At 30.5% G+C, this 23,889-nt stretch overlaps 4 protein-coding genes across 4 annotated transcripts; all 4 read right to left on the bottom strand.

The window, feature by feature from the left end:
* Positions 1-307: 307 nt before the first annotated feature.
* On the bottom strand, positions 308-4,153 carry LOC145314179 (uncharacterized). The gene is made up of 8 exons (XM_080153992.1): positions 4,044-4,153; positions 3,381-3,568; positions 3,130-3,248; positions 2,538-2,726; positions 2,196-2,243; positions 1,850-1,910; positions 707-802; positions 308-566 (listed from the first exon to the last, which is right to left on the bottom strand). Exons 1-8 carry the CDS (start codon positions 4,150-4,152, stop codon positions 432-434), a joined length of 945 nt encoding a protein of 314 aa, XP_080010118.1. The 5' UTR covers position 4,153; the 3' UTR covers positions 308-431.
* Positions 4,149-12,100, bottom strand: LOC145314168 (uncharacterized). Its single transcript, XM_080153978.1, has 14 exons — positions 11,934-12,100; positions 11,431-11,527; positions 11,062-11,165; positions 10,620-10,718; positions 10,095-10,402; positions 9,985-10,026; positions 9,515-9,641; positions 9,033-9,170; positions 8,596-8,673; positions 6,892-7,128; positions 6,411-6,502; positions 5,770-5,934; positions 5,352-5,442; positions 4,149-4,603 (listed from the first exon to the last, which is right to left on the bottom strand). The coding sequence occupies exons 1-14, from the start codon at positions 12,012-12,014 to the stop codon at positions 4,496-4,498; spliced, it is 1,767 nt and encodes a 588-aa protein (XP_080010104.1). The 5' UTR covers positions 12,015-12,100; the 3' UTR covers positions 4,149-4,495.
* Positions 12,086-19,810, bottom strand: LOC145314177 (uncharacterized). Its single transcript, XM_080153989.1, has 11 exons — positions 19,642-19,810; positions 19,178-19,374; positions 18,606-18,721; positions 18,279-18,395; positions 17,402-17,565; positions 16,908-17,044; positions 16,540-16,659; positions 15,953-16,045; positions 15,222-15,316; positions 13,293-13,523; positions 12,086-12,935 (listed from the first exon to the last, which is right to left on the bottom strand). Exons 1-11 carry the CDS (start codon positions 19,745-19,747, stop codon positions 12,698-12,700), a joined length of 1,614 nt encoding a protein of 537 aa, XP_080010115.1. The 5' UTR covers positions 19,748-19,810; the 3' UTR covers positions 12,086-12,697.
* On the bottom strand, positions 19,791-23,773 carry LOC145314171 (uncharacterized). The gene is made up of 11 exons (XM_080153981.1): positions 23,602-23,773; positions 23,329-23,534; positions 23,155-23,252; positions 22,800-22,997; positions 22,463-22,507; positions 22,247-22,374; positions 22,105-22,169; positions 21,793-21,882; positions 21,337-21,549; positions 20,640-20,959; positions 19,791-20,191 (listed from the first exon to the last, which is right to left on the bottom strand). Exons 1-11 carry the CDS (start codon positions 23,705-23,707, stop codon positions 19,957-19,959), a joined length of 1,704 nt encoding a protein of 567 aa, XP_080010107.1. The 5' UTR covers positions 23,708-23,773; the 3' UTR covers positions 19,791-19,956.
* Positions 23,774-23,889: the final 116 nt, after the last annotated feature.

The raw sequence follows: 23,889 nt of genomic DNA, 5'->3' as shown, positions 1-23,889 counted from the left end.
GTAACAGAGGCTCTCTCACAAAATAAAATGTTTATTAGATTAAAAATATTTTCTTAATTCTAAATGTATAAGTGTCTATTTCACTGTAGAAAATGTTGAATAAAAATGTTTTAAAATTCGAGATAAAATACATATGATAAAATGATTAAAACTTGAAATGCCTTTAAGTAAATAAAATGCTAAAAAGTCTTTGATAAAAAACCAATAAAAATTCAAAATGTGTTTAAATAAATTGAGCCTCTATGTTAAAGAATATTAATATAGGTTTCATTGTAGGAACACTTTGGTTGTAGATTATTCTTCTAAATTATTCTATGATTGACTATATTGCTTGATTCTATTGCAACTTTGTTCTGTGGAATTAAACTTTGGTTTTCATTGAAGAAATGTTGATATTCCAATTGTTTCAGCACCACCTAAACAATGGAATATTACGCTTCATGTTCTATTATGTGACGTCTCAAGCTTCTCTGTCCAAGAATCTTTTTATGGCATATATCACAACCAAATGTGTGGATTTCACAATGATCAACATAATCCTTATACGTTTCTGACAAATAACCACACTGAAAATTTAAAATTATGATATAATGTAATAGAGAAATCTAGCGATTTAAAACAAAAAAAATGTAATCAATATTAAATAATCATTAGATCTTTCATAAATTCCTAAAGCTAATCCAAAATATCTGCAGTAAATTAAAACCTGTGTACATGCTCTATTAGACTCATGTTGCTCAAAGCAATGCCTTTCCAATTCAGTCTGTCTTCTGAAACTCTTATTACACAGTTTACATGGAATCTAAACAAGATGACAGTTACCTACGAGATCATTATTACCTCATTAAATAGGATTGAAATATAATCGTTTTTAGGTATAAAAAGCTCAAGCAATCGAGCTGTTTTAAAACACTTTTTCAGATAGATTTAAATTTCAAAATTTTGAAGATTTAACCATGATAAAGAAGGAAAAACAAAAAATAATAATCCTAAATATAGACAAGAAGTGTGCCGCCTAAATATCAAAAACGACAAACTGAGAAAATCCTGTGATTTTTAAAAGCGAAGCTTTTCTATAATTAGGGTCAGTCCGTCCGTAACGGATAGCTTTTTTCGTTAATTTAGGCATGTTATAATTGTCCTATCGATTTCAAATTTTGCATGGTGATTCCTTAAGTAGTTAGGTACGATGTAGCAACTCTATAATCATTACCAAAATGTCCGTACGTCCATTTTAAACATGTTGATTTTTTTACTTTTTTAACAACGTATGTGATCTAATCATTCGATTGATCTGATTTTTGGTATAGTGATTCCTGGGACAACAAAGTATAATGTTTTAAGCGAAGCAACTCTATAATCAAGTCCTAAAAATGTAAGTATGTCCATAAACATTATTCTGTATAAAGCAGTTTTTCAACAAATTTACTTACAATTTTGCTTCGACTCTTATACATTTATATTCTGATTATTCAGTTCTGACACTATATAGGTGTTAATGTCCGTTTGTCCTACCGTTTCTGTGCTTCGCTTTTATGGATGTTGTCATCCTTGTTCTATTATTATCAAAATGAAGTTTGCCATTCTGATTATGGTTGTTTTAATAAACTGTTAACATGATGGGCAATGATTGCACACATAAATCCTTGTAAAAAAGTGAAAGAATCTTTGTCTGTCTATGTGTGTGTGTTGTAACTACTGAACTGATATGGTTCTCCTTTACAGGGTAGCTTTTCATAGGTCCTGGGAAGGTTTAAAACTATTCAAGAAATATTACCAACACCCTCCTAAGGAAAATTGTCTCTAGTGGCGCAGCCGATAGTAAAAGGTAAAGTAAAAGGAAAATAACCTTTTCAAGAAGAATATAATCATATTCAGGATCGCTTTCATCTGAATCGTATTCCTCTTTAAAAATAAAAAAAATACTTTTTTAGTCAACAGTAAATAGTTAAAGTCTAAACCTTTAAATATTAGTTCCTAATTGAATGTTTGAATCTGAAAATAAACTTTTTACTTTAATAAGACAGCATTACAGGATTCATTTTGATTTCCAAAACTATAAATAAGATATTTTTTCTGGGAAATCATATCATGATGCAAGGTTCTTTAATAATATTTTATAAAAATGCATGTAATTAAATCTTGAGACAAGTATGGTAAAAAATCAAATTTAATTAAAAGTATTGTTTCCTGTATAATCTGAATCACTGTCACTTTCTTCTTTATAGCTGATTCTTTTCTTCCTGACATAATTTGAAAATTAAGTAAAACATATAATTCTAAAAGTAGATCAACCCTTTAACACCCCCACGGGCCCACACCCCCTTTTTAAATTTTTTTACATGGACATGTAATGTATGCTTGTTTTAATAAAGTTAGTATTTTTTCTACAACTGCATGCACTCATAGCATCTAGGGACATACTTTTATGTAAAAAAAAAATAAGATAAAAAATTGACTGGACCTAAATAAAGCTTCCCTGAAATGGAAAACTCAATACCTATATTTAACGTTTTTTTTAACAATAATTTGCTTACTTGTTTATATTAGCGGGACTTTTAACTGGAGACTCAACTTTCTTTCTCTTTGTTTGTTCAGTAACTTTCTTTGTCTTTGTGCCTTTTGGTTTTCCATTAACATCATAGTTTTCAACATCAACTACTGTATCTTGAATTAATGTAGATTGAAGAACCCTTTTTGATACAAAAATTTCTAGTTTCTCTTTCCTATAAATTAAGTATAGCAAATAGCAATATATTATTAATTTGAACAAACTGTAAAATGAAACATTTCTTACAAATTATGTACTCTGGATATCAATGCAGACGTAAATACTAAAAGCGTCCCCATAAAGGTAAATTATTTCCTTCGTGTGTAAGTTCGTTGTTTTGGGTACGGATAATGGTTCAATTGTCAAGACTAATTTTTATTTCGATTAGGTATAGCTGTCTTAAAAAACTTTTATTAAAATACTAAGGGACAAGGAGCTTAAACAAAGAATTTTTTTATCTTTTGGTTGTATCTTATCCTCGTACATAAGAACACTATAGTCAACACAAAATATCAAATAATATTATTTTAAAGGCTCTCAGGTATCAGTTAGAATATTTCAAATAAAGAAATTATTACGTGTACGGGTCATCGTCATCATTGACAATCAACTTTTCCGCAATTTTCTCTGACAACAATGATTTTATTTTGCTTGAATCATGCCAGGTTAATTTGGCGGTCTTGACATCCATCTCCAACTTGAATAAAATAAACAAATGTTAGAAAACTTATTCATACAAATATAAGATAATTGCTTTAACAAGGACAATTGAATCTACAATCAGCAAATTTTAACAATATAATGTTAATCTAGAATTAAATATAATAACCTGATGGTAAATCTCATACAACACTTTAAACTCAAAGTCTTGAGATGATGAAAAATTGAGTAAAAATGTTGCATATTTGATTTTGTCAAACATTGTATGTGTTGGCTGCAAGTTGTGAAGAATTTCTCGCAGTAAGGCTTCGCTGAAACTCAGGGCGGTTGGATGGTAATCCACATCTTCCAAAAAATCTATAAAAGTTTTTTTTAACTTTTAAAATATGTTTTTTTTGCGATTTCTCTCAAAGTGCCATATTGAGCAAATAATTGAAAATAAAGGGGAAGGGGGATGAGTTAGTTTGTTTATTACTTTAGGTCAGGTTAGGTTAGGTTTTATTGGGTACTGGGCAGCCCGCTGGGTTTGGGAACTACAGATGTAGGCCCCCGCAAAGGTTAGGCATTAGAAATATCCCATCCCCCTTATTTTTATTTTCTTTTTAAACAAGGGGAGTCAGTGATCTACAGACACTTAGAGGGAAAGCAACATATTTTTTTAAAGATTACTTTCATTATGTATGAATATAATTGCAATAAAGAAAAAGTAAAAATTATATCCATAACTATAATATAATTATAGATAACGCATCTATAACAAGTTAACCATAAAAAATATGAAGTATGAACTAAACTTTGTTACAGAGTAGCCTTTTACTAAAAATAAACCTACCCATCGTAAATTTCTTTTGATTAAAATCGTTTTCCGTCAAAGATGCAGAGAAAACATTCAGTGCATCTTCACATATATCCTTATAACTATTAAAATCATTTTCATTCATCTCTCTGAAAATATAAATAACAATTTTTTTAAAAAGATAATATTACATAATAATTACTATATCATAACATAATACTTTAAGCAAATCAAAATTTGTAAAGGCCACTAATAAAACTTAGGCTTTGTTTCGGCTATTTCAATCTTTCACATTAATAAATTTAAATTAAAATAGTTAGAAAAATATATAAAAATGGAATGTTAGAAGCTTTGATAAAAGATATTGAGCAAATAACGAATAGAATCAATAGAATCAGAAAATGTAAATATATATGTTATAACAAAATTAAAATTAAAAAAATAAAAAGTCATAAATAAAATGTACATTGTAGAATGAACTACTGCGGCTAGGAGGGTAGTTCCTGTTTACTAATAATATTACCAGCCTCGAAACCTTGATTATTTTCTTCCTTGTTAACTTTGCTTCTAAGTTCCTCTTCTATGTGATATATTCTGCAGAATTGGTGCATTTCAAAATATTATTCTTTGATAAAAAGACATTTTATAATCAACATGATAAAACTGTATATCTCTATTTATACTCTATATTTATATTCCGTTCTTTTGGATTAAACGAAAAACCTAAAGGGGGGGGGGGGGGGCGAAAGTGACACTTTTTGAAACCAAAACTAAAAGTCAAAGGAACTCAACTAAAAAAAGTGTTACAGGTCTGACATTTTGCATGGCGGTTGCTTTATAGGGGTACAATATGGAACTGTGAAAAAACGGCGGCGCAACCGCCAAAAACCGCCAAGTAAAGGCAACAAAAATTACGGCGGGAAACGGCGGTTTTCGGCGGTTGCGCCGCCGTTTCTTCACAGTTCCATATTGTACCCCTATAAAGCAACTGCCATGCAAAATCTCAGACCTGTAACCCTTTTTTTAGTTCAGTTCCTTTGTTGACTCTTAGTTTTGGTTTCAAAAAGTGTCACTTTCGCCCCCCCCCCCCTTTAACTGGTCGTCTGTCAAATGCTCTCTTTTAGTCTAAAAAACAGAAATTAATTTGAGTGTTTATTTACTGTATTTTAGACTTAATAAACGCGTTTGGTATTAAAAAATTCGTAATCATTATTTATTTGTTTTATTTATTATCCTAAAATACCTACTATACTGGATATTTTGTACTTTAGGTAAGTTTTTATTCTTATACCTAAGTATTAAGGAATTGTTGTTATTTTAATTTTGCTTTTGAAATGCATTCCTAATATGATATTCTAAGCTGTTAGTTTTCTGATTACAATACTGACAAATTTTCTCCATTTCTTCTTTTGTATGCATCTTTGATATATGCAATCTAAAGTAAAAATATCGTTTTCCATGTTGCCAAGCTTTTGTTTACTAAAGTATGTACCTAACGAATAGATCTTATTTCAAATTTGGGCATATTTAAGTCATCCTATAGTTACGTGTCAAAATCCTGCATTCAACGAATTTTGTTAATTGTAATAAAAAACACATTAATACTCTATAATTGAATTAAAAATGTAAATTTGTCCTTTTGAAGGTATTATTTTTTAGATCCGCTTTTATCAAAGTGCAATTTATGCAATTTTGAGACAAAATAATCAGAGAGAACTGGTGACTTGTAGAGTATCTACGCTGCAAAATAAAGTTGACTAACCTAAGATTAAAACCTGCATAGGTCTTATAATCACAGTGGTCACAGTGGTAGTTCAGAATCTTCTGGTGTATATGCTTTATGTGTCGGTCCAGACCTTCTTTTAGAGAGAAACTCTTCTCGCATAAATGACAATAATGCCGCTGTTTTTCTTTACCAGCACAGTTCCTTATCATACCAACCGATGTCGAATTTGTCCTACATATGCTAAATACCCCTTCTCATGATTTTTGTTTTGTCTGAAGCTAAAGATCTGAGAAAGAGTGTAATTTTTTTAGCATAATAAGATAAGGTGCAAACTTCTATTCAAATGTTTTTATTAGGCCAAGCTGTCCTTAATCAAGACCAAACGCATAGAATAATTAAACGCATAATTAAGAACAATTTGACCTGACAAGGGAATTTGACTGGAAGCTTGCATATAACTTTACGGAATTATGCGGAAAAAATTATGATCTTTCTGGTACTTTTTTGGAAAGCTTCTTATCTTTGGGTGGATTTAGACTATTTTACAAACCTCGCTTATGCGCTAGTAAAAAAAATTATTAGTAGATAGTAAAAATATTATTATTGGCAACGAAAAAAGCCATTTTTCATAAAAAGGAAGTATTTTATCCTAGTTTTGTTAAAATAATTCGACATGCCTTAAAAAGTGTTTTCTAATATCTTTAACATTCTTCCCACACTCATGGCATTTACTCATTTTTACAAAATGAGATCTTCGATGATTTTGAACCTGAAAACAAATCGTTCGTTTTATAATTCAAGACTATAAAAGAAATCTAAGAATAGTCCACAGTGTTAGTATTAAAAACACATCTTTTTAATTATTAGTTTTTTCTTAAAAGTGCTGAATATCTTATTGATAATTCATTCAGAAAATTGGTTAAGATTATAAAAAAGTCTGTCCGTCTGTACCGAAGGATCTCGCTAACCACTGAACCGATCGGGTTCTCCTTAACAGGGTAGCTTCTCATAGGTCCCTGGAAGGTTTATAGCTATTTTGGGGGAGGGTTCCACCACCCTCCCAAGATAATAATAATATAAAAAAAACACCGCCATGTGGATATTTTTGGAACTTTATTGCTTAATTTTTGAGGTTGATCCATCCAAACAAAATCCTACCTTGAGCTTTGTATTAGCGGTATAATCACAGAGGTCGCACTTATGAGTCTCATGGGTGTGCTCAGTCAGTATGTGTTGCTTCAGGTTGTTCTCAAACAACAGCACTCCGCACATGTCACAGGTAACTTTGTTGTATTCCTTTTTAAGAGCAGGCTTGGCTGTTGGAACGGTGGTGGCAGGCGGTGTTTCATGGGACTTCATGTGCTTTCGGAAGCCTTTCAGTCCCAACTTTTTCTCCTAAGGTTTATAAATAAAAATATTAAATCTCTTAATTGATTAATACCTATTGAAAGATTTCTTTTAAAACTTTTTAAACAAGGATGACAACATCCATAAGTAGCGAAGCACAAAAAATCGTCGATGGGAATACGTATAGGTAGATTTAAAAGGTTTTTACTAAAATCAAGAATAGATTTATTGGATAAAATAGACATGAAACCTTGTTTTATTTTGCATGATGACGATGGTCAAAGTAAATTATAATAAAGATGCTCATAACAATGGGAAAAATTATTTTGATACTGATATCCCATAAAAGTTTGAAAATTGTATCAAAATAAACAAAGATATGGGGAATATGTAAAACATATAAAAATAGCCAAAAACCTGATAAAAGGCAGTCTGGCCGTCATGGTTGTTTTATTAAAACGACAAAAAATTTAATTTTTAAATCCTTAACTTAAAAAATTTGGAAAATCGGAGCATATACACTGAAGATATGGAAAAAAGTGTTAAATATATAAAAATAGCCTAAAACCTGCCAAAAAAGCAGTCTGGCCGTCATGGTTACTTTGTTTAAAAGACGGGAAATTTAATTTTGATATCTATAACTGAAAAATTTTGAAAATCGGACCATAAACACTGAAGATATGGAGAAAAATGTTAAATATATAAAAAACAGCCTAAAACCTGCTAAAAAGGCAGTCTGGCCGTCATGATTGTTTTCTTTAAAAGACGGGAAATATAATTTTGATATCTATAACTGAAAAAATTTTGAAAATCGGACCATAAACACTGAAGATATGGAGAAAAATGTGAAAAATATAAAAATAGCCTAAAACCTGCTAAAAAGGCAGTCTAGCCTTCATGCTTGTTCCTTTAAACGACGGGAAATTTAATTTTGATATCTGTAACTGAAAAAATTTTGAAAATCGGACCATAAACACTGAAGATATGGAGAAAAATGTGAAAAATATAAAAATAGCCTGAAACCTGCTAAAAATCGGTCCGAACGCCAATGATGTTTTATAGTCAATTGTGCTCCTTAATGATGGGAATGTTGTCAAAAAATTTCAGCATTCTATCTTTTATAGGAGCTGAGTAAATCCCATTTCCCCCATAGCGTTACGGACTGACTGACGGACTGACGGACAGACAAAGTGAATTATAGAGTAGCTTCGCTACTAATTATCAAAAAATGGAAATACTTATACTGGAATTGTAGTTTCATGAATTTAATCAGTTAGGCTATTGATCATATAGGATACTTTTCATGGAACTATTCCTTTAAAAACTAAGATGGATTTCTATAGAAAAAAAGCTAATAAATCGAAAAAAACAGCATATCTAATGTATAAGGAAAGGGTCAAAATATTCAGCGACTATTGAAATTTGTTTGTCTTACAATGTCGGCAATTATTTGTCATAATTGGCATAGTTTTTTTTCTAAAAATGTGATCTCAGTTTCAAATTAAGTAAATCTACCTGGCATATTTCACAGGTGAAAATGTGAGTTTGATTATGGGAGGTATAGTCTCTAAATGATGTTGACAGGTAGCCACACTAAAACAATTCAAAGATTAAAAGGGTAAAACAACCAGAAATTTATGGGCTTAAGCGAACACAGAACCCAAGCCCCTCTTTAATTTGGATAAAATAAAAATTAAAAGGGGGGGGGGGTATCTTTCGTTTCTCTAATTCATGCAAGGTTAGGTTATATTAGATACTAGACATAGAAAAACTATCCCAATTCCCTTATTTTTATAAATTTATTTATCCAATAATGTTATAATTTTTAAGAATGTTTGTAAAAGAGAGAAATAGGCTAAAACTTCATCGTGATGTGAAAATATTCAAACAGACATTAAGATTTATTGCAATTTTATAATTATAGAGTAACTACAAATACAAATAGTGCTAACCTGCGTACAAAGTCTACTAGCCTCGTGTTCTGTGAATGTATGTTTGTCAAAATCATGGTTGTCCTTGGCCTTGTAGTCACAGGATGGACATGGAAGCACACCAGGGCGCAGCGCACGTTTTAGCTTCTTACCTGTCACCTGTGACATAAAAAAAAGGATGGTAAAATTAAAATATAAATCGTTTTAGTAACACCCCGTGTTTATAAAAGTATAGAGATATCAGATGTATAATGTATATATAAATGAATCATTGAATATTTTCCAACTTAAAATATTTTCATCGAGTTTGGAGAGTCAGGGCGATTTTTTTTCTGGGAATGACTCATCCCAAGAAAATATCTTAAACCCATAAAAATAGCAAGAAGAAGTTAGGTTTTCCGAAAACAGGACCAATAAGTCATATCAAGACAGAAATTGTTTCAGAATGTCCTGCTCAAGAAAATCCAATTGAAACTTTAAAATAAGTATTTGAAAATTTCTACCTTAGATGTTGGAATGAACCAGCCGTTATCTAGTTTAGAGCCAACGTCAACTTGAGTCCAACCAGGGTCATTCTCATCCCCTTCCCTTTCTTTATCTCCAGCCTCCTTTTTATATTTCTCAACCTTTCTAAAAATAAAGCAATGCTGAAAATACAAGTTACACCTACGACAAATTTTGTCCCCTCTCCCTGAAAATAATAAAGAAATATTTACTAAAATTACACTAATATTGACAAACTTATCTTTTTTAACTGAGAAGTCATTTTTTGGCCACATATTAATTCTGTTACTGTTCATTACTTTATTAACAGTTTTTCACACCATAGATCCATACATTATGTTAGGCATTTTTTCAAGAAAGTTCTATTGAAATTAAATTTGAAAGACAACTTATTAGCGAGTAGATATTTAGATAAGAATATCTACTTATATAATGTTTTTTTTCAATATTTAATTATATGCTTGCTTACCTTTTCTTTTTCCTAGGTTTTAAATCTCCCTCTTCCTTTTTCCTGCAAAAGAAATTGCATAGGTAAAAAATTTATTTTCTTCAAAATATTAAAAATATATTTTTACTTACCTTTTGATGTATTTTCTTTTAATCTTTGGTTTCTTTTCTACCTTTCCATTAAATTCCGGATCATCCTTGTCAAGTTTCAGATCTTCATGTAAATTTTCATTATCTATATAAAAATCCGGGTCATCTCTGCTGTTATCATCAAATGCCGGAGACAAAGGATCCAGCTTGTTTTCAACATTCTGGATGTCTTCAGAGAGATTATTCAGATCTTCTTTGACAACAAATTTTTCCACAAACTTTTCTTCAAAAGAGTTTCTGACCTCCTTAGCATTCCAACTTAGATTTTTACTTTTGGTCTCCTGTTCAATCTAAAAATATTTTTTTTTCATTTTCAGCAGCGCAGTTACTCTTTAAGTATAATATGTCCGTACATACGTGACTCAGTCATAGTAGTTTAATAAAATTAAATATATTTTCCTTTTAAAGGTATATTGATCTTTAAAAATCGTAATTATAATTGGTTAAATACTGATAGATAGGTTTGATTGACAAGAACAATTTATGCAAAGCAAATATTAAGCATACCTGGTGATATACATCGTACAGGAGGCTAAATTCAAGGTTTCTTGTTGCAAGATTTAGCAGGAAGGTGGCGTATTTTATTTTATCCCACAGCTCATGGCTATTTCAAAATACTTTAAAATAAAAGGAGAGACAATCGTTCATTTTTATTATTCCTTCTTACAGGGGCGTTTCTGCATGGGATGGGTAGAGGGGGGGAGATAAATATGTGGGAAGGGACAATAATAAAAAATTGAGCCATAAGTACAATGCACACACATAATCAAATAAAGGAAAAAACTTGAATTAACTGAATGCATTTTGGGGAGGTTGGAATTAGCTACTTCATTGATTTTTCCATTTTTGCAGCAGGGGAAAAAAGGAATCTTCTTATTATTTATTATTATTACACTTCTTTATTTATATTGTTTGGCCTATATCATCTTTATTTAAAGCATATTTTCCTGGGTTTAAGATTATTAAGGATTTCGTGGAGCAAAGCTACACTAAAGGCCAGGCTGTTCGGACATTCTTTGTTTCCCAGAATACCAATACTTGTGTCAAAATAATCTAAAACATACTCAAATTAAAATTGAGTCACGAATTTATTCTACAAATGCTCTATGAGTGTCTGATTGAGTTCACTTCATTATAATCTTGCTTATATAGTTTAATGTATTATCTATATCATTATATTAATATTTTTTCAAAAATCTATAAATGCACAAAATCTAACCAAATAAGATTAATTTTAGAAAATATAACCTTTTCTTGACTAATATTAATTAAACTTTACAATCAACAAGTCAATGAAAGAATAAACAAAATGCATTACCTATAGTATACACATATTTAGAGTTATCATTGTTTAAAATATTATCACAGAAATGCTGAAAATCGTCCTCTGCTATCCGTTCCTTTTCATCCGACACCTGTAGTTCAGGGTTGCCGTTGATAATAAACAAAATTACCTACCCATTCTGCAGATTAAATAATTGGTTTAAAAGTTGGACATTACATGTAGGAAATCAACTAATCAAAATTCAATATAGGTAACCAAAGATTTTAAGATAACGTTGCAGTTGCAGTAATCTTTGAGTGTAATTTACAGTCTAATGTCACCTCCCTCCTGCCGTTCGTAAAATGAATTAATAAGCTTTCAATTATTTGCTTTATATCCAGGTTGCAGTAAGTTAAGTAATAATAGTTATTAGTAATATTAACTTGTATATTGATATAGAAAATATTTAATCATCTACTAGGAAGAAAACAATTAACATTCTAATGAAAATATTTTTTTAAATTTCGACTTTTAACTAAATAATACGACAACCATGCCTTTTCAGATTTGATGTATGTATACTCCATTCCTCCTGATTCTTCAATCTCCTGGTTGCTAATAGATTCATATATTACCATTTAGAAAATATATATATATACAATTGAGTAAAAACTTTCTCATAAACAATATTGGCTGTTAATCATTTTAATCTGAAATATGAATACAATAATATCACAATTGGTTACAAAATTTTCACATAACACAAAAAGTTATTAGATTTAAAGCAAGCTTGAAAATTTACATTGCACTTGATAATTCAAAATGTTTATGAGTAGTAGATATAATTAATATTATTTTAAAGCTATAGTTTCTATATTTTTGCTAAGCATTGAGAAATAACTGTCATTTTATTTAAAGTTTATAAATACCCGCACATTAAAAAATCAGCCAAACTGCAACTTCTTCGATAAGACAAACTACAATTTCCCAGAGATCTGAAGGGATAAGACAATGGACGATTAATTAATTTGCGTACTTAAAGAATCAACCAAATAAAAATCAATATAAGTCCCCAAAATTGTTAAGCCAACGAATAAGAAAACATTATTATAAACTTTGGGGACTATTATAATAAACAGTCCAATGTCCCTCTCTCTCTGACAATTTCCCCTTTGCCTCTCTCTTTTTCATCATCAAAACCACGCTTTTTATCGATTTGATATTGTATCTTTTATCGACTATCAAAGACTGTATGGATTTGCTAATTAGCGGAAGTAAATGCACACTCAGACAAAATCACTTGTGTTAAAAGTTATTAATGTCACGAACTAGAATTTGCAAATTCAACTTTCTCAAAACTTTCTTCCGCCCCTCCGGGTTGAATCATTGTTCTGCCTAGAATAGGCGTTGGTAACGAAGGATCCTCGGAGGGGTAGAGTTTAATATATTCATCGTAATGGTTGGTTTTCAGGTGGTATTTCATGTTGCTCGTTATCTTTTCGCATAGAGGACATTTTTCAAAAAGCTTCTGCTTCTCATGTTTTCCTTTGATATGCTGCCTAAAGTACATTAATTATATATATTTATCTTTTTGTAGGGAAAAAAGTGTATATTTTCCAACCACCACCACCAATCACCAATTAATATCATGAAAATACGGGATGATATTTCCTTATTGTGAATTTCTCTTCCCCCTCCCGGGCCCCCCCCCCCCCCATCCCCACGAGGACAAAATACGATGAAGATTGATAATATCTATTAGTATTTCCATGAATATATCCATAAATGTTTAAAGAATAAAGAAGCATTTAATACTATGTAACTTAGTAAATACAAGAAAATGTCACAGTTATTGTTTCAATATGTAAAATTTGTCTAAATTTATTTATAAATCTTCCTTTATATTTACAACTTACTTGAGTCCAGAATTCTGTTTACAGACAAAGTCACAAAGATGACAGCGGTACTCAGTCCCCCCCTGGCCGTGAACAACCTTCATGTGTCGCTTCAGACCATGCACAAATGAAAATGTCTTTGCACACAGCTCGCAGCTGGGCCGCTCCCTTTTCTGGCCAGAGCACATTATTTGGTAGTGTTTGTTCAGGTCTTTCACCATTTTGCCACAGTTGGGACATTTTTTCTCCTTCCTAATTACAAAAAGAATAATTCATTAAGTTTTATATAAAAGATATTTTTCAGATAAGCTAAATTTTTCATAATAATGGTACATAGAGAAAAAAATAAAAGAGAGGAATCGAAGCAACTAGAAGACGAAAATAGGCAGTGGGCCTAGAGGCCTACTCAGCGCTGTTGCCGCGCTAAAATTTATTGCTATTCCACTACTTTTCAAATGGGAGGATTAAAAATTATTAAAAAAAATATTTTTTTACTTTTTACTATTTCCATATTTAGGGCAAGAATATTAGATTAGATATTTTCGTTTTAATGTTTTAATTAAAAATTACATAGAATTTTATTTTTATTTAAAAAAATTTGTTCATGAAAGATGAATCCTTCTATTTCTAAAAAGAGGGAAATTTTTTTCATAATGAACATTCAGCTGATTCTGACCGCCCACAGCTGTTTGCTAAATATCGCTTTTCTTTTTATTCACATTATTATTTATGATTGACTTACAAAAAGCCCTGGGCGGTTTTTGATTTTCGTCTGCTTCTAAATTTAGGGATGGGTAAGTAGTATTTTACCATGAAAAAGGGGTGAGTATTCATCCTCTTATCCTTTTTCCTTATGTAATGGTAACACTTATCAGTAATGTCCAACAAGAACCATCAACTGACTATCAAAGGCCTCAAAAAAGTCAAACAAACAATAAATGGATATGAATATTATTAAGCCAAGAGACCTTTGCATTGACTCACAAAGCCTATCTGCAAATAAGAGACATGGATGGCGCTTATTTATTTTATTTGACTAATTGATGTATAAAATGTAACAAACTCTTTATGATGACCTTATAAGTTGAGTTGTTTTCTTTTTAGTAGCGAAGCTACTCTATAATTCACTATGTCCGTCCGTAAGTCAGTCAGTCAGTCCGTAACGCTATGGGGGAAACGTGATTTTCTCGGCTCCTATTCAAGATAGACAGCTGAAATTTTTAGTGAAGATTCATACGACATATGCCCATCTAATCTATACATTATTTTGTCCGTCTGTCTGTTAATTGGGGTGCTAGATCGATTCCTAGATTTTTACGTTTTTGTAATTTTCTCGATTCCTGTTCAAGATAAATGGCTGGAATTTTCAGGGATTGAATAAATTTAGATTTTACATATTTCGATTAAGTTTTATTTAGATGCCTTTATTGGTTGGGGTGCTAGATCGATTCCTAGATTTTTAAGTTTTCATGATTTTTTCAATCCCTATACAAGATAGACAGTTGAAATTTTCAGGGATTGAACAAGTTTACTTTATACATAATTCCACCTATGTTTATTAAGATACCTTTATTGGTTAGGGTGCTAGATCGATTCCTAGTTTTCAAGTTTTTGTGATTTTCTCAACTCCTGTTCAAGATAAACGGTTGGATTTTTTAGTGATTAATTAAGTCAACATTCTTCATATTTGTAAAGACATACTTTTTTTGGGGGTGCTAAATCGAATTTTAGATTTTAACGTTTTTTCTTATTAGCTTAATGCTTCAAAAAAACAGTATACAATATACATTTTAAAAGGTTTCGTGATTTTTGTTATTGAAGTTTTTTATTACATACTCTATAGATCATTTCCAGTTGTCTATTTATAGTTTTTGAGCTTCGCTACTTATGGATGTTGTCATCCTTGTTAATGTAATAAAAAACATGAAAATATTAGAATGAAAACCATACTTGAAATGACGCTTCATGTGTGGTTTTAGACAAGACTTGTTTGTTGTTGTGAAGTCACATAAATCGCACTTGTGAACTTCGTGAGATCCATGAGCCTACAAAAATAAACATCATTCAACATTAGAGTAAAACAAGGATGACAACATCTGGTATTATCTGGTAAATATTTTTTTGAACTATGAAAATTTTTATACCCCTCCGACAGAACTATGCCCCAGGGCTCAGTCCCCTAGCCTGCCTAGCCGCGGGAGCTTGGCTCCCGAGCCTATAACATAACCTAACCTAATTGTTAAAAACTAGTTGTTCTTGGGGGTGGGGGGGGGGGGGGGTGGGTCTCTTGGGATGATTGACACACAAAAAATATGTATCTTACAATTCAGCCTAATAATTTTTTTTTTCTTAGAGTTTCTGAAGGACGGACATACATCTAAAGTTAAAGAGTAGCTTCGCTAGAGATAACTATGTATGAGACAAATTAAATAATTTTGGTAAAGGGAGAGGTAGGTTGTGCTAAAATTCCGTAAAGGTGTGAGTTTAAAGGCTTATAAAAGTAGTAGAACGATAAGATTTATGTTAACTTTTTTGTTTATACCTAGTTATTTTCAATAAGGAATACATATATTTAGTGAATATTATCGTTCTACTACTGTTTTTAAGCCTTAAAACGTACACCTTTACGAAATTTTAGCACAACCTACCCTCCCCCTTTCTAAAGTTACAAAGGATCTTACCGCAATTTTATGATTTCTCAAGGACTCTGGAGTGCGAAAAACTCCACAAATATCACAGGGAACCTTTTCTTTATCTTTATTCTCATGTACAGTCTAAATAATAATCAAGTCATAATAGAGATAATCTAGAGACACACTCTATAAATCAACCAATAGGAAAACTGTGGAGGAATAACCCGTTCATACTATTGGTAAGAAACTATACAGATTTTCGTTTTTTGATTGATTTTGACTTAAAAAATTCTCCGCTCGTGTAATGTGAAGCATATGACAAAACATGTATTATAAGTCAGCTATAGTTGAATTTCGTAGGATAATGCTAGCTTTCGGGAAATTATATCCTAGAAAACTGGGCTATTTTTTACACCAGTCCCCAAAATACTCTAATTACGTTTTCTTATTCGTTGGCTTTTGATTGGTTTATTGAATTTTGAGTGTCAAAACGTTTCAACCAATTATTGTAATCTACAGAAGGATTAATTTTGTGTATTAACATAGGGGATGTACAATGTACATTGTACATCAACTTATCGGCCATTGTCTTATCCCTTCAGATCCCTGAGAATTAATCAACCTCTAAAAGTTACCTTTATGTGGTAGATCAAAGATCTTCTGCCTAAAAGTTTGAGATAGCATATTTCACATGTCATTGCATGAGTTTTCTCGTGCTCAATAAACTCTTGGTATGTACTTGATAGGTGACCACACTGAAAAAAATATTTGAATACAGTTACAATAGTATTCTGAGTTATAGAAAAAAATAACCCAAACCTCAAAATTTACGTGTAGGTTCTATTTTTCCGTTTATAACCAAAATCTATTTTAGATGATTGACTTTCCCAATGATAAGAAGATAATTGCCTCTAGGTACGTTGCCTCTGGTAAAAATTTAAACTGTCTGAAGTTTTGCATCGTAAAATTAATTTTATACCAAATATTCAAAAAATTAAATTACCTCTATACATAATCTGGAATCTTTATGCTTTTCAAATGCATGTTTATCAAGGACAGATTGATATCTTGTTTTAAATTTGCACTGGTTATGACTGCACTTGAAAGAGCCTCCCTTCTCCGTTAATTTCTTTGTAACACCTGGAAACAAATATTACAAACACTTGCTGAGTATCAAAACTGAATAAGCAGAATGTTAATGTTTAAGGACATGCTTATATAGGTACATTTTTATATCATACAAAAAATAAAAATCAGTAGGTATGTTTTTAATAGACGTGCGGACTTCCTGGTAACGATTATAGAGTTGCTACGCTTACAAACTCGTAAATGTTACAGGACTTAAGATGCAAAGTTTGAAATCGATAGGACAATTCTAACATGTCAAAATAACGAAAAGAGCTAACTGTTACGGATGAACCGATCCTAATTAAATTATAGAAAACCTTTGCTTTAATAAAATAATTTAAATGTAAAGTGATACATATAAATGCATACCTTTCTTTTTAAGACTAGCTGATTTTTTAATACATTTCTTTTTTGGTGGTGGGAAATCATTATCTTCTTGTTTATAGTTTTCATTTGGATCCAAGTCATCATTTAAAGCTTCAGTCTTTTCAAAGTCTGTTGCCTCATTCTTTATTATTATTCTTTTTGGTTTCCTAGACAAAGAGGGAGGTCATTTTCTAGTAAATCCTGTAAAGGTGTGTGTTATAAGGCCTAAAAATAGTAGTAGAACGATAAGGTGCTCTATATATTTGTATTCCCTATTGAATAGAACAATACGGAAATTTTTTTTTTTTTTTTGATAACCTGGAATATCTTTAAAAAATACGAAATTTCTATCAAACGCTTTGTTTGGCTCAAACTGACAAAAATTAAAAACAAATATAATTATAATAATAGTGTTTTCTATAGGTACAAGGTAAAGGTTAAGAACAATCTATACCATTAAACAAAGGAAGAAGTCATTCTTTACAGGTTGATTTATTATAATTATATTTTTTTTATTTGTGTCAGTTTGAGCCAAACAAAGCGTTTGATAGAAATTTCTTATTTTTTAAAGATATTCCAGGTACGGTTATCAAAAAAAAAAAAAAAAATTTCTACCTATTGTTCTATTCAATAGGGAATACAAATATATAAAGCACCTTATCGTTCTACTACTATTTTTAGGCCTTATAACACACACCTTTACGGAATTTACTAGAAAATGACCTCCCTCTTTAAACATTGTACCTGCTAAATAAGTATCAAATCGGTTAATTTTAATTTATTGCTTTCTATTGTTGTATAAATATTGCCAGTTTGCTGTTGCTAAGCTGATTTTGTCATAATTCCCTTTCTAAACATGACATAACAAAAAATTTGGTACCTTTTCTTATTGTGATTGCTTTCTAAGTCTTTAACAGAAACTGTCTCTTCTTTAAATTCGTTGGTTTCTATTTTTTCTAAGTCATCTTCAAAATTTGTAATATTGAGATCATCTTTACTAAAAGACATAGAAATCTTTATTATCCATTGTTAGTAGTGGAACTATTCTATAAATAGAGAAAAACATCCTTATATGCAAACGCACGATGGTCCGTCACTCAAAGATTGTCAAAAATAAATTGATATTTTTTCATAAAAATGTTGTTAGCTTGTTATTGCAAACACAATTACATTCATGTACCTACAACTTTTAAATAAATATTATTACCTAGAAGTTTCTAATTGTCCTTTAACAATAACTTTGGATATTATTTCATCCTCGATAAGATTTCTCACTTCATCAGAGCTCCACTCATAATTCTTATTATAAACTTCAACTTCTGCCTGAAGAAAATTTTATAGTAACAAATGAAATATAATAATAAATAATAGAACATAAGTAATAAGGTCTTTGTTTGTATCTTAAAATCTCGCTGATCACTTAACCGATTGGGCAGCTTTGGAATGAAAGCTTCTTATACAGCTCCAAGGATAGTTTTAGGCTATTTCATATTTATATTTAAAATATTTTGAGGGTTTTGGGTTATTACATGTTTAATTTCAAGTATTTATTGGTATTACACTAGTTTCCTACCCTTCTATTGCAGAGATGCATAAAGAAAGGAAAAAATTAATAGAATATGATAAATAAAAGATTGGAGAAAAGACGGATAGACTGATATATCTAATGTCAAAAGATACAGGTAAAAAATAATTGGTATGTCTTGTGAATATAACAGACAGATGAACATTTAACAAACACGAGACACTTGTAGAATATATCAACTACTAAATTGTTACCTGATGAAATATATCATACAAAATCGAAAAATCGATGTTCTTTTCAGCAATATTGAGCAAAAATGCCGCGTACTTTATTTTACTCCAGAGCACGTGGCTTGATTTTAAGTTGCTGAGTATTTCATGCAGTATGGCAAGACTAAATTTTGATTTACTAGGATTTTCTGGCTGACTGTGACTATAAATATCCAGGTACTCTAAAAAGTAAAAATATTGTAATTAGGTAGAATATTTAATTATTTCCAGTAAAGCTTCGAAACCGATTAATATCCGCTGGATTAGAACTTGGTTCTTTGCCATACTGAAAAATCATGTATAGCATCATATTACAGACAATTTTCCACAAATAATAAATTAAATAAAAATCATAGGATTAAAACCAGTTTTGTTAGGCCTTAGGGGCCTAGCTGTCTACAATACGATGCGACAAAAAATACTATTACCTAAATTAATGTATAGTTTACCTAGAGTATATGTAAACTTGATTCCATTGCTTTTATTTAAATGCTCAGTAAAATCTTGAAGTTCATTATGAGATAAGGTCATAGGTTTCTCTTCTTCTGCATCCATTTTTAAAATTTATTTAAACATTTTAATAGAACAAAAATTAATATCTGAAATTTTAACAAGAATGTAGAGTTTCAAAACAATTCAAAATGTAAAATTAATTTAATTGACTAGATGATAGGTTAATAATAATGTAAAAAATCACAAAAATTTAAAATTTTTTTCACTTACAAGGGAATGATTAGCAATTAATAAGAAATTTATAATACAAATTAATAATGTTTATCATGATGTAAATTTGGAATACTAAAATCCCCATTGCTATTTGTTAGAAGATCCATATTTTCCTGCATAATGGGTGTTGAAGAATTTTCAACCTTTAATTCTTTCAAATATTCTTCCATATGATAGGTTTTCATGTGGTACTCCATATTGCTGGTTTTCTTGCCACATATTTTGCAGTAGGAATACAGTCTTTTGTTTTCATGCTTCGATAGTACATGTCCCCTATAATAAATAATAAACCAAGTTAAGTAAACTAAATTAAAATGCGCAACAAATAAAGAGGGGGAGGAGTTCTGACACTTTTGCGCAAACAGTGATTATAGGCTTTGTCTTTAAAGTGAGAGGATAGGTTATTTCACAAAAAAAAGTTTCCTTTTGGGATGTAGTTTCCCTATATCAAAAAAATTTTGGATTTGGCCTCCAGGTTTAGGTGCTTCAGGCCTCCAGTTTGTCTCTGGACGGGTAAAAAAGGAAACTTTTTTAAAAAAGAGTTAAAGTTCAACTTATAAAACAAAATATGCATCTTTTATCTTCAAATATATAAATAACATTAAAAAAGATGCATATTTTGTTTTACAAGTTAACCTATAACTTTTTCATTTTTACCTGTTTACGCAAAAGCGGCAGAACCCCCCCCCCCCCCCCCTTTGTAAGATTAAAATATACTTACTTGAGTGTTAGTTTATCCTTGGCAGAATACTCGCACAACTCACACTGATATTCAGAAATTCCTAGGTGCATAGCTTTTATATGCTTCTTCAAGCCGTGCTTCATTGCAAAAGTTTTCTCACATAAATCACATTTATGCCGTTCAAACTGTCTGGCCGGACAACTACGCCTGTAGTGTTGGCTTAAACTTTTGAACATTTTTCCGCATTCGGGACATTTTTGCGGGGCTTTAAAGTGACGTTTTTTGTGTTGTTTAATTGCATATTTGTACGTTGTTACATAATCGCATAAATCACATTTATACTCGATTCCAGAGTGAACCTAGACAAAAACAAGATTAGTTTTAATGAAAACTGATGCCTTGGAGTGTCCTTTCATGTAAAAAAGACATTCCAATGAGACTTAGGAATTCCTGTAACATCCCTGCAATGTGTGACAAGCACACACACACACACAAAGAAAATAAAGGGCAGGTTTCATGCTAGTTTGAAGGGTGTACACACGGTAACCCCCCATCCCTCCTTTATTTCCTCATTTAAACATTTCAAAAATAATTCATTGACAAAGATAGCATTTTCTTACCGCTTCTTTATGACAATTCAAAGACCCCCCCCCCCCCATTTTAGATATTGCCTCCGTTATGATATTTTAAATACCTATATATTATTATTATATTAACGGAGAGAAATTTTTCTTACCGCTTCTTTATGACAATTCAAAGACTTTTCAAAGACCAGAGTACCGCAGACGTCACATGGAACTTCTCTTTCCTCCTTCTTCTCATGGTGCTTTCTTATGTGGATTTTCAAAGCCGCTCTACCAAACACTTTAGTTTCACATTGCTCGCATTTGATTAGATGAGTTTTGTCATGGGAGATGTAGTCCTCATAGGTTGTGGAAATATGGCCACACTAAATAAAAGGATAACAGATATAGTACTAAAGTAAACTACAAGAAGGAGGAAGGGATAGGCATTTAGTTTGTGAAAACTATTTTGTTCTGATCCCTTTAAATTGTATTTTTTTAAGAATATAATCATGCTAGTTATGATATTAGTCTAAATAAATATTGTCATCATTGGGTGACAGTAGATGAAAGAATCAAGTTTTTTTATATATTGAATTGTTTCTCTTTAAGTCTAAATAATATAATACCTGAACGCATAATCTTGTTGCTTGATGTTCTTTAAACTCATGTTTATCAAGGGCTAGTTGATAGGGAGCTTTAAACCCACATTGTTTGCACTACAGTAAAAATAAACATTATTATTTTGCTTTGTTTAAAAGAATATTTATATGAAAGTTTAAAGTAAGCTTTTTTAACCAGGGCTCGTCAGCCGCACCAAAGCTTAAAAGAATTTTTCAGTAAAACATAATTTTAAATAATTCTCTATTGATTTACCTATGAACTTTCATATGAACAAAATTTTATTTGGTATTCTTTTTCAAATTAAGAGCAACTTTTACCTCTCTGACTTGCTCTTTATATTTTGAATCTTTTTTCCATTGTCCTTTCTTAAATTTGACTTCACCTTATAATAATTTAATAGTTTAAAACATTTTATATTTACATTTAAGTAATCAATGAATTAAATTATTTATCACTTACCATTTTCTTTCTTTACTTTCTTTGTTTTCAGAATTTTCTTTTTATTTGTGGCACTTTTTGGTATTTTCTTCTTTTTTGGCTCCAATATTTCTTGAAAGGGATCCTCTTCATACTTTATTTTTGTCTTACTAAATAAATATTAAAATCTGTTTAAAATCAAGAAATAATATACCTAAATGTTTATAAAAAATACTAATTTTAGGATAATATTCATACCTGCGTCTTGGACTTTTTGAGACATTTTCTTTATCGGACAACTCCCTACAAAAAAAAACAAAAAGCTAAAAAATACTTTAATTTCAATATTTTGTAATTTTACTTCTTTACTTTATTTTACATCAGTTTTTTATTCGTCTGACACGACGGCCATACAGCGATTCATAATCAACACATTTTAAACAAAAACTAATACGGCCTCTAAGATTTTTACTGTATAACAGTTTATTATTCTTTGTTCTTATCTAAAATAACGTAAGCTTGTTATTGATACGCTAGTGTTTGACAGTATTTTCAAAAATTAGTAGCTTTTTTTATGAAAATGAAAACTATGTACCTGTTGCTGTTAAATGCATCAGAATCAAAGTCATCATTGCCACAATCTACATTATCATTATAGAAAGCTTTTGACTCTTCAGATTTAATTTCAAGCTCATTGAGGTTGTCATCAGCAATATGATTTATGTTTTCCAGAAGTTCTTCAATATTTGGCTTTACATCCAATGATTCGAAATCATCAAAATGTTCAGATTTCCTTTAAAAATATTGTTATGTATAAAAAAAAAACCCAACAAATTCAAATACTTTTTATTAATATTAATCTTTTCTTTCTTTTTAAAAGAGTTGTCAACTTCGTAGTGCTACATATGACCCTAAATATTCTTGTTTAGATTTAAAATAAGTTATCTTACCTTGTAGAAAATACTTTAGAAGCTATTTCATCCTCAATGATCTTTTTAACACTTTCGTCATCCCAATGTAAAAATTGAGAATCTACTTTTTCTTCAATCTAAAAGAAGGACAAGATATAATAATGCAAGTGTTATAATTAAGGAAAAGCTTAAATGTAATTGTAAATAGTCTACCTGGTAAAAAATATTGTAAATAATTCCAAACTCAACATCTTTTCGTTCAGCAATATTGAGCAAGAATGCCGCGTATTTCAGTTTTCCCCACAGCACGTGGCTTGGCTTCAGATTGAAGAGTACTTCATGCAGCAACGCCAAGCAGAAAATGGATTGACTAGGATATTCTCTATCATAAGTTAGTCCAATAGAACTCTCCAAATGGTCTAAAAAAATATAAATACAGTAAAAACTAAAAATATAAAGTTTATTCTTGTAATTATAAATTATTACCTATTGTAAAGCCAAACTGATTTTCACTACTCTTTTTTAAATGGTCTAAAAACTTTTGAAGTTCATTGTTTGAATTAAAGTTGGTCTTTGTTCCATCTATTTCCATTTTCAACTTTTTTTCTTTCAAACATTATTTAGAGACATTTTTTATCTGCAAATTTATCAGTGTAGTATTTATGGTATGGATTGAAAATTTTATTTACTTGATTATCACAATTTACTTAAACATTTTTCAACTTTAAAAAAATAACTTAAAATAAATCAGGTGTGTTCATTTGATTTTTAACA

Source organism: Acartia tonsa, chromosome 3 (assembly GCF_053477335.1).
Source record: "Acartia tonsa isolate MP-2025a chromosome 3, ASM5347733v1, whole genome shotgun sequence".
In the NCBI taxonomy this organism is placed as follows: Eukaryota; Metazoa; Arthropoda; class Copepoda; order Calanoida; family Acartiidae; genus Acartia; species Acartia tonsa.
The sequence above is the reverse complement of the archived record's forward strand: the minus strand, read 5'-3'. Positions and strand labels throughout refer to the sequence as shown.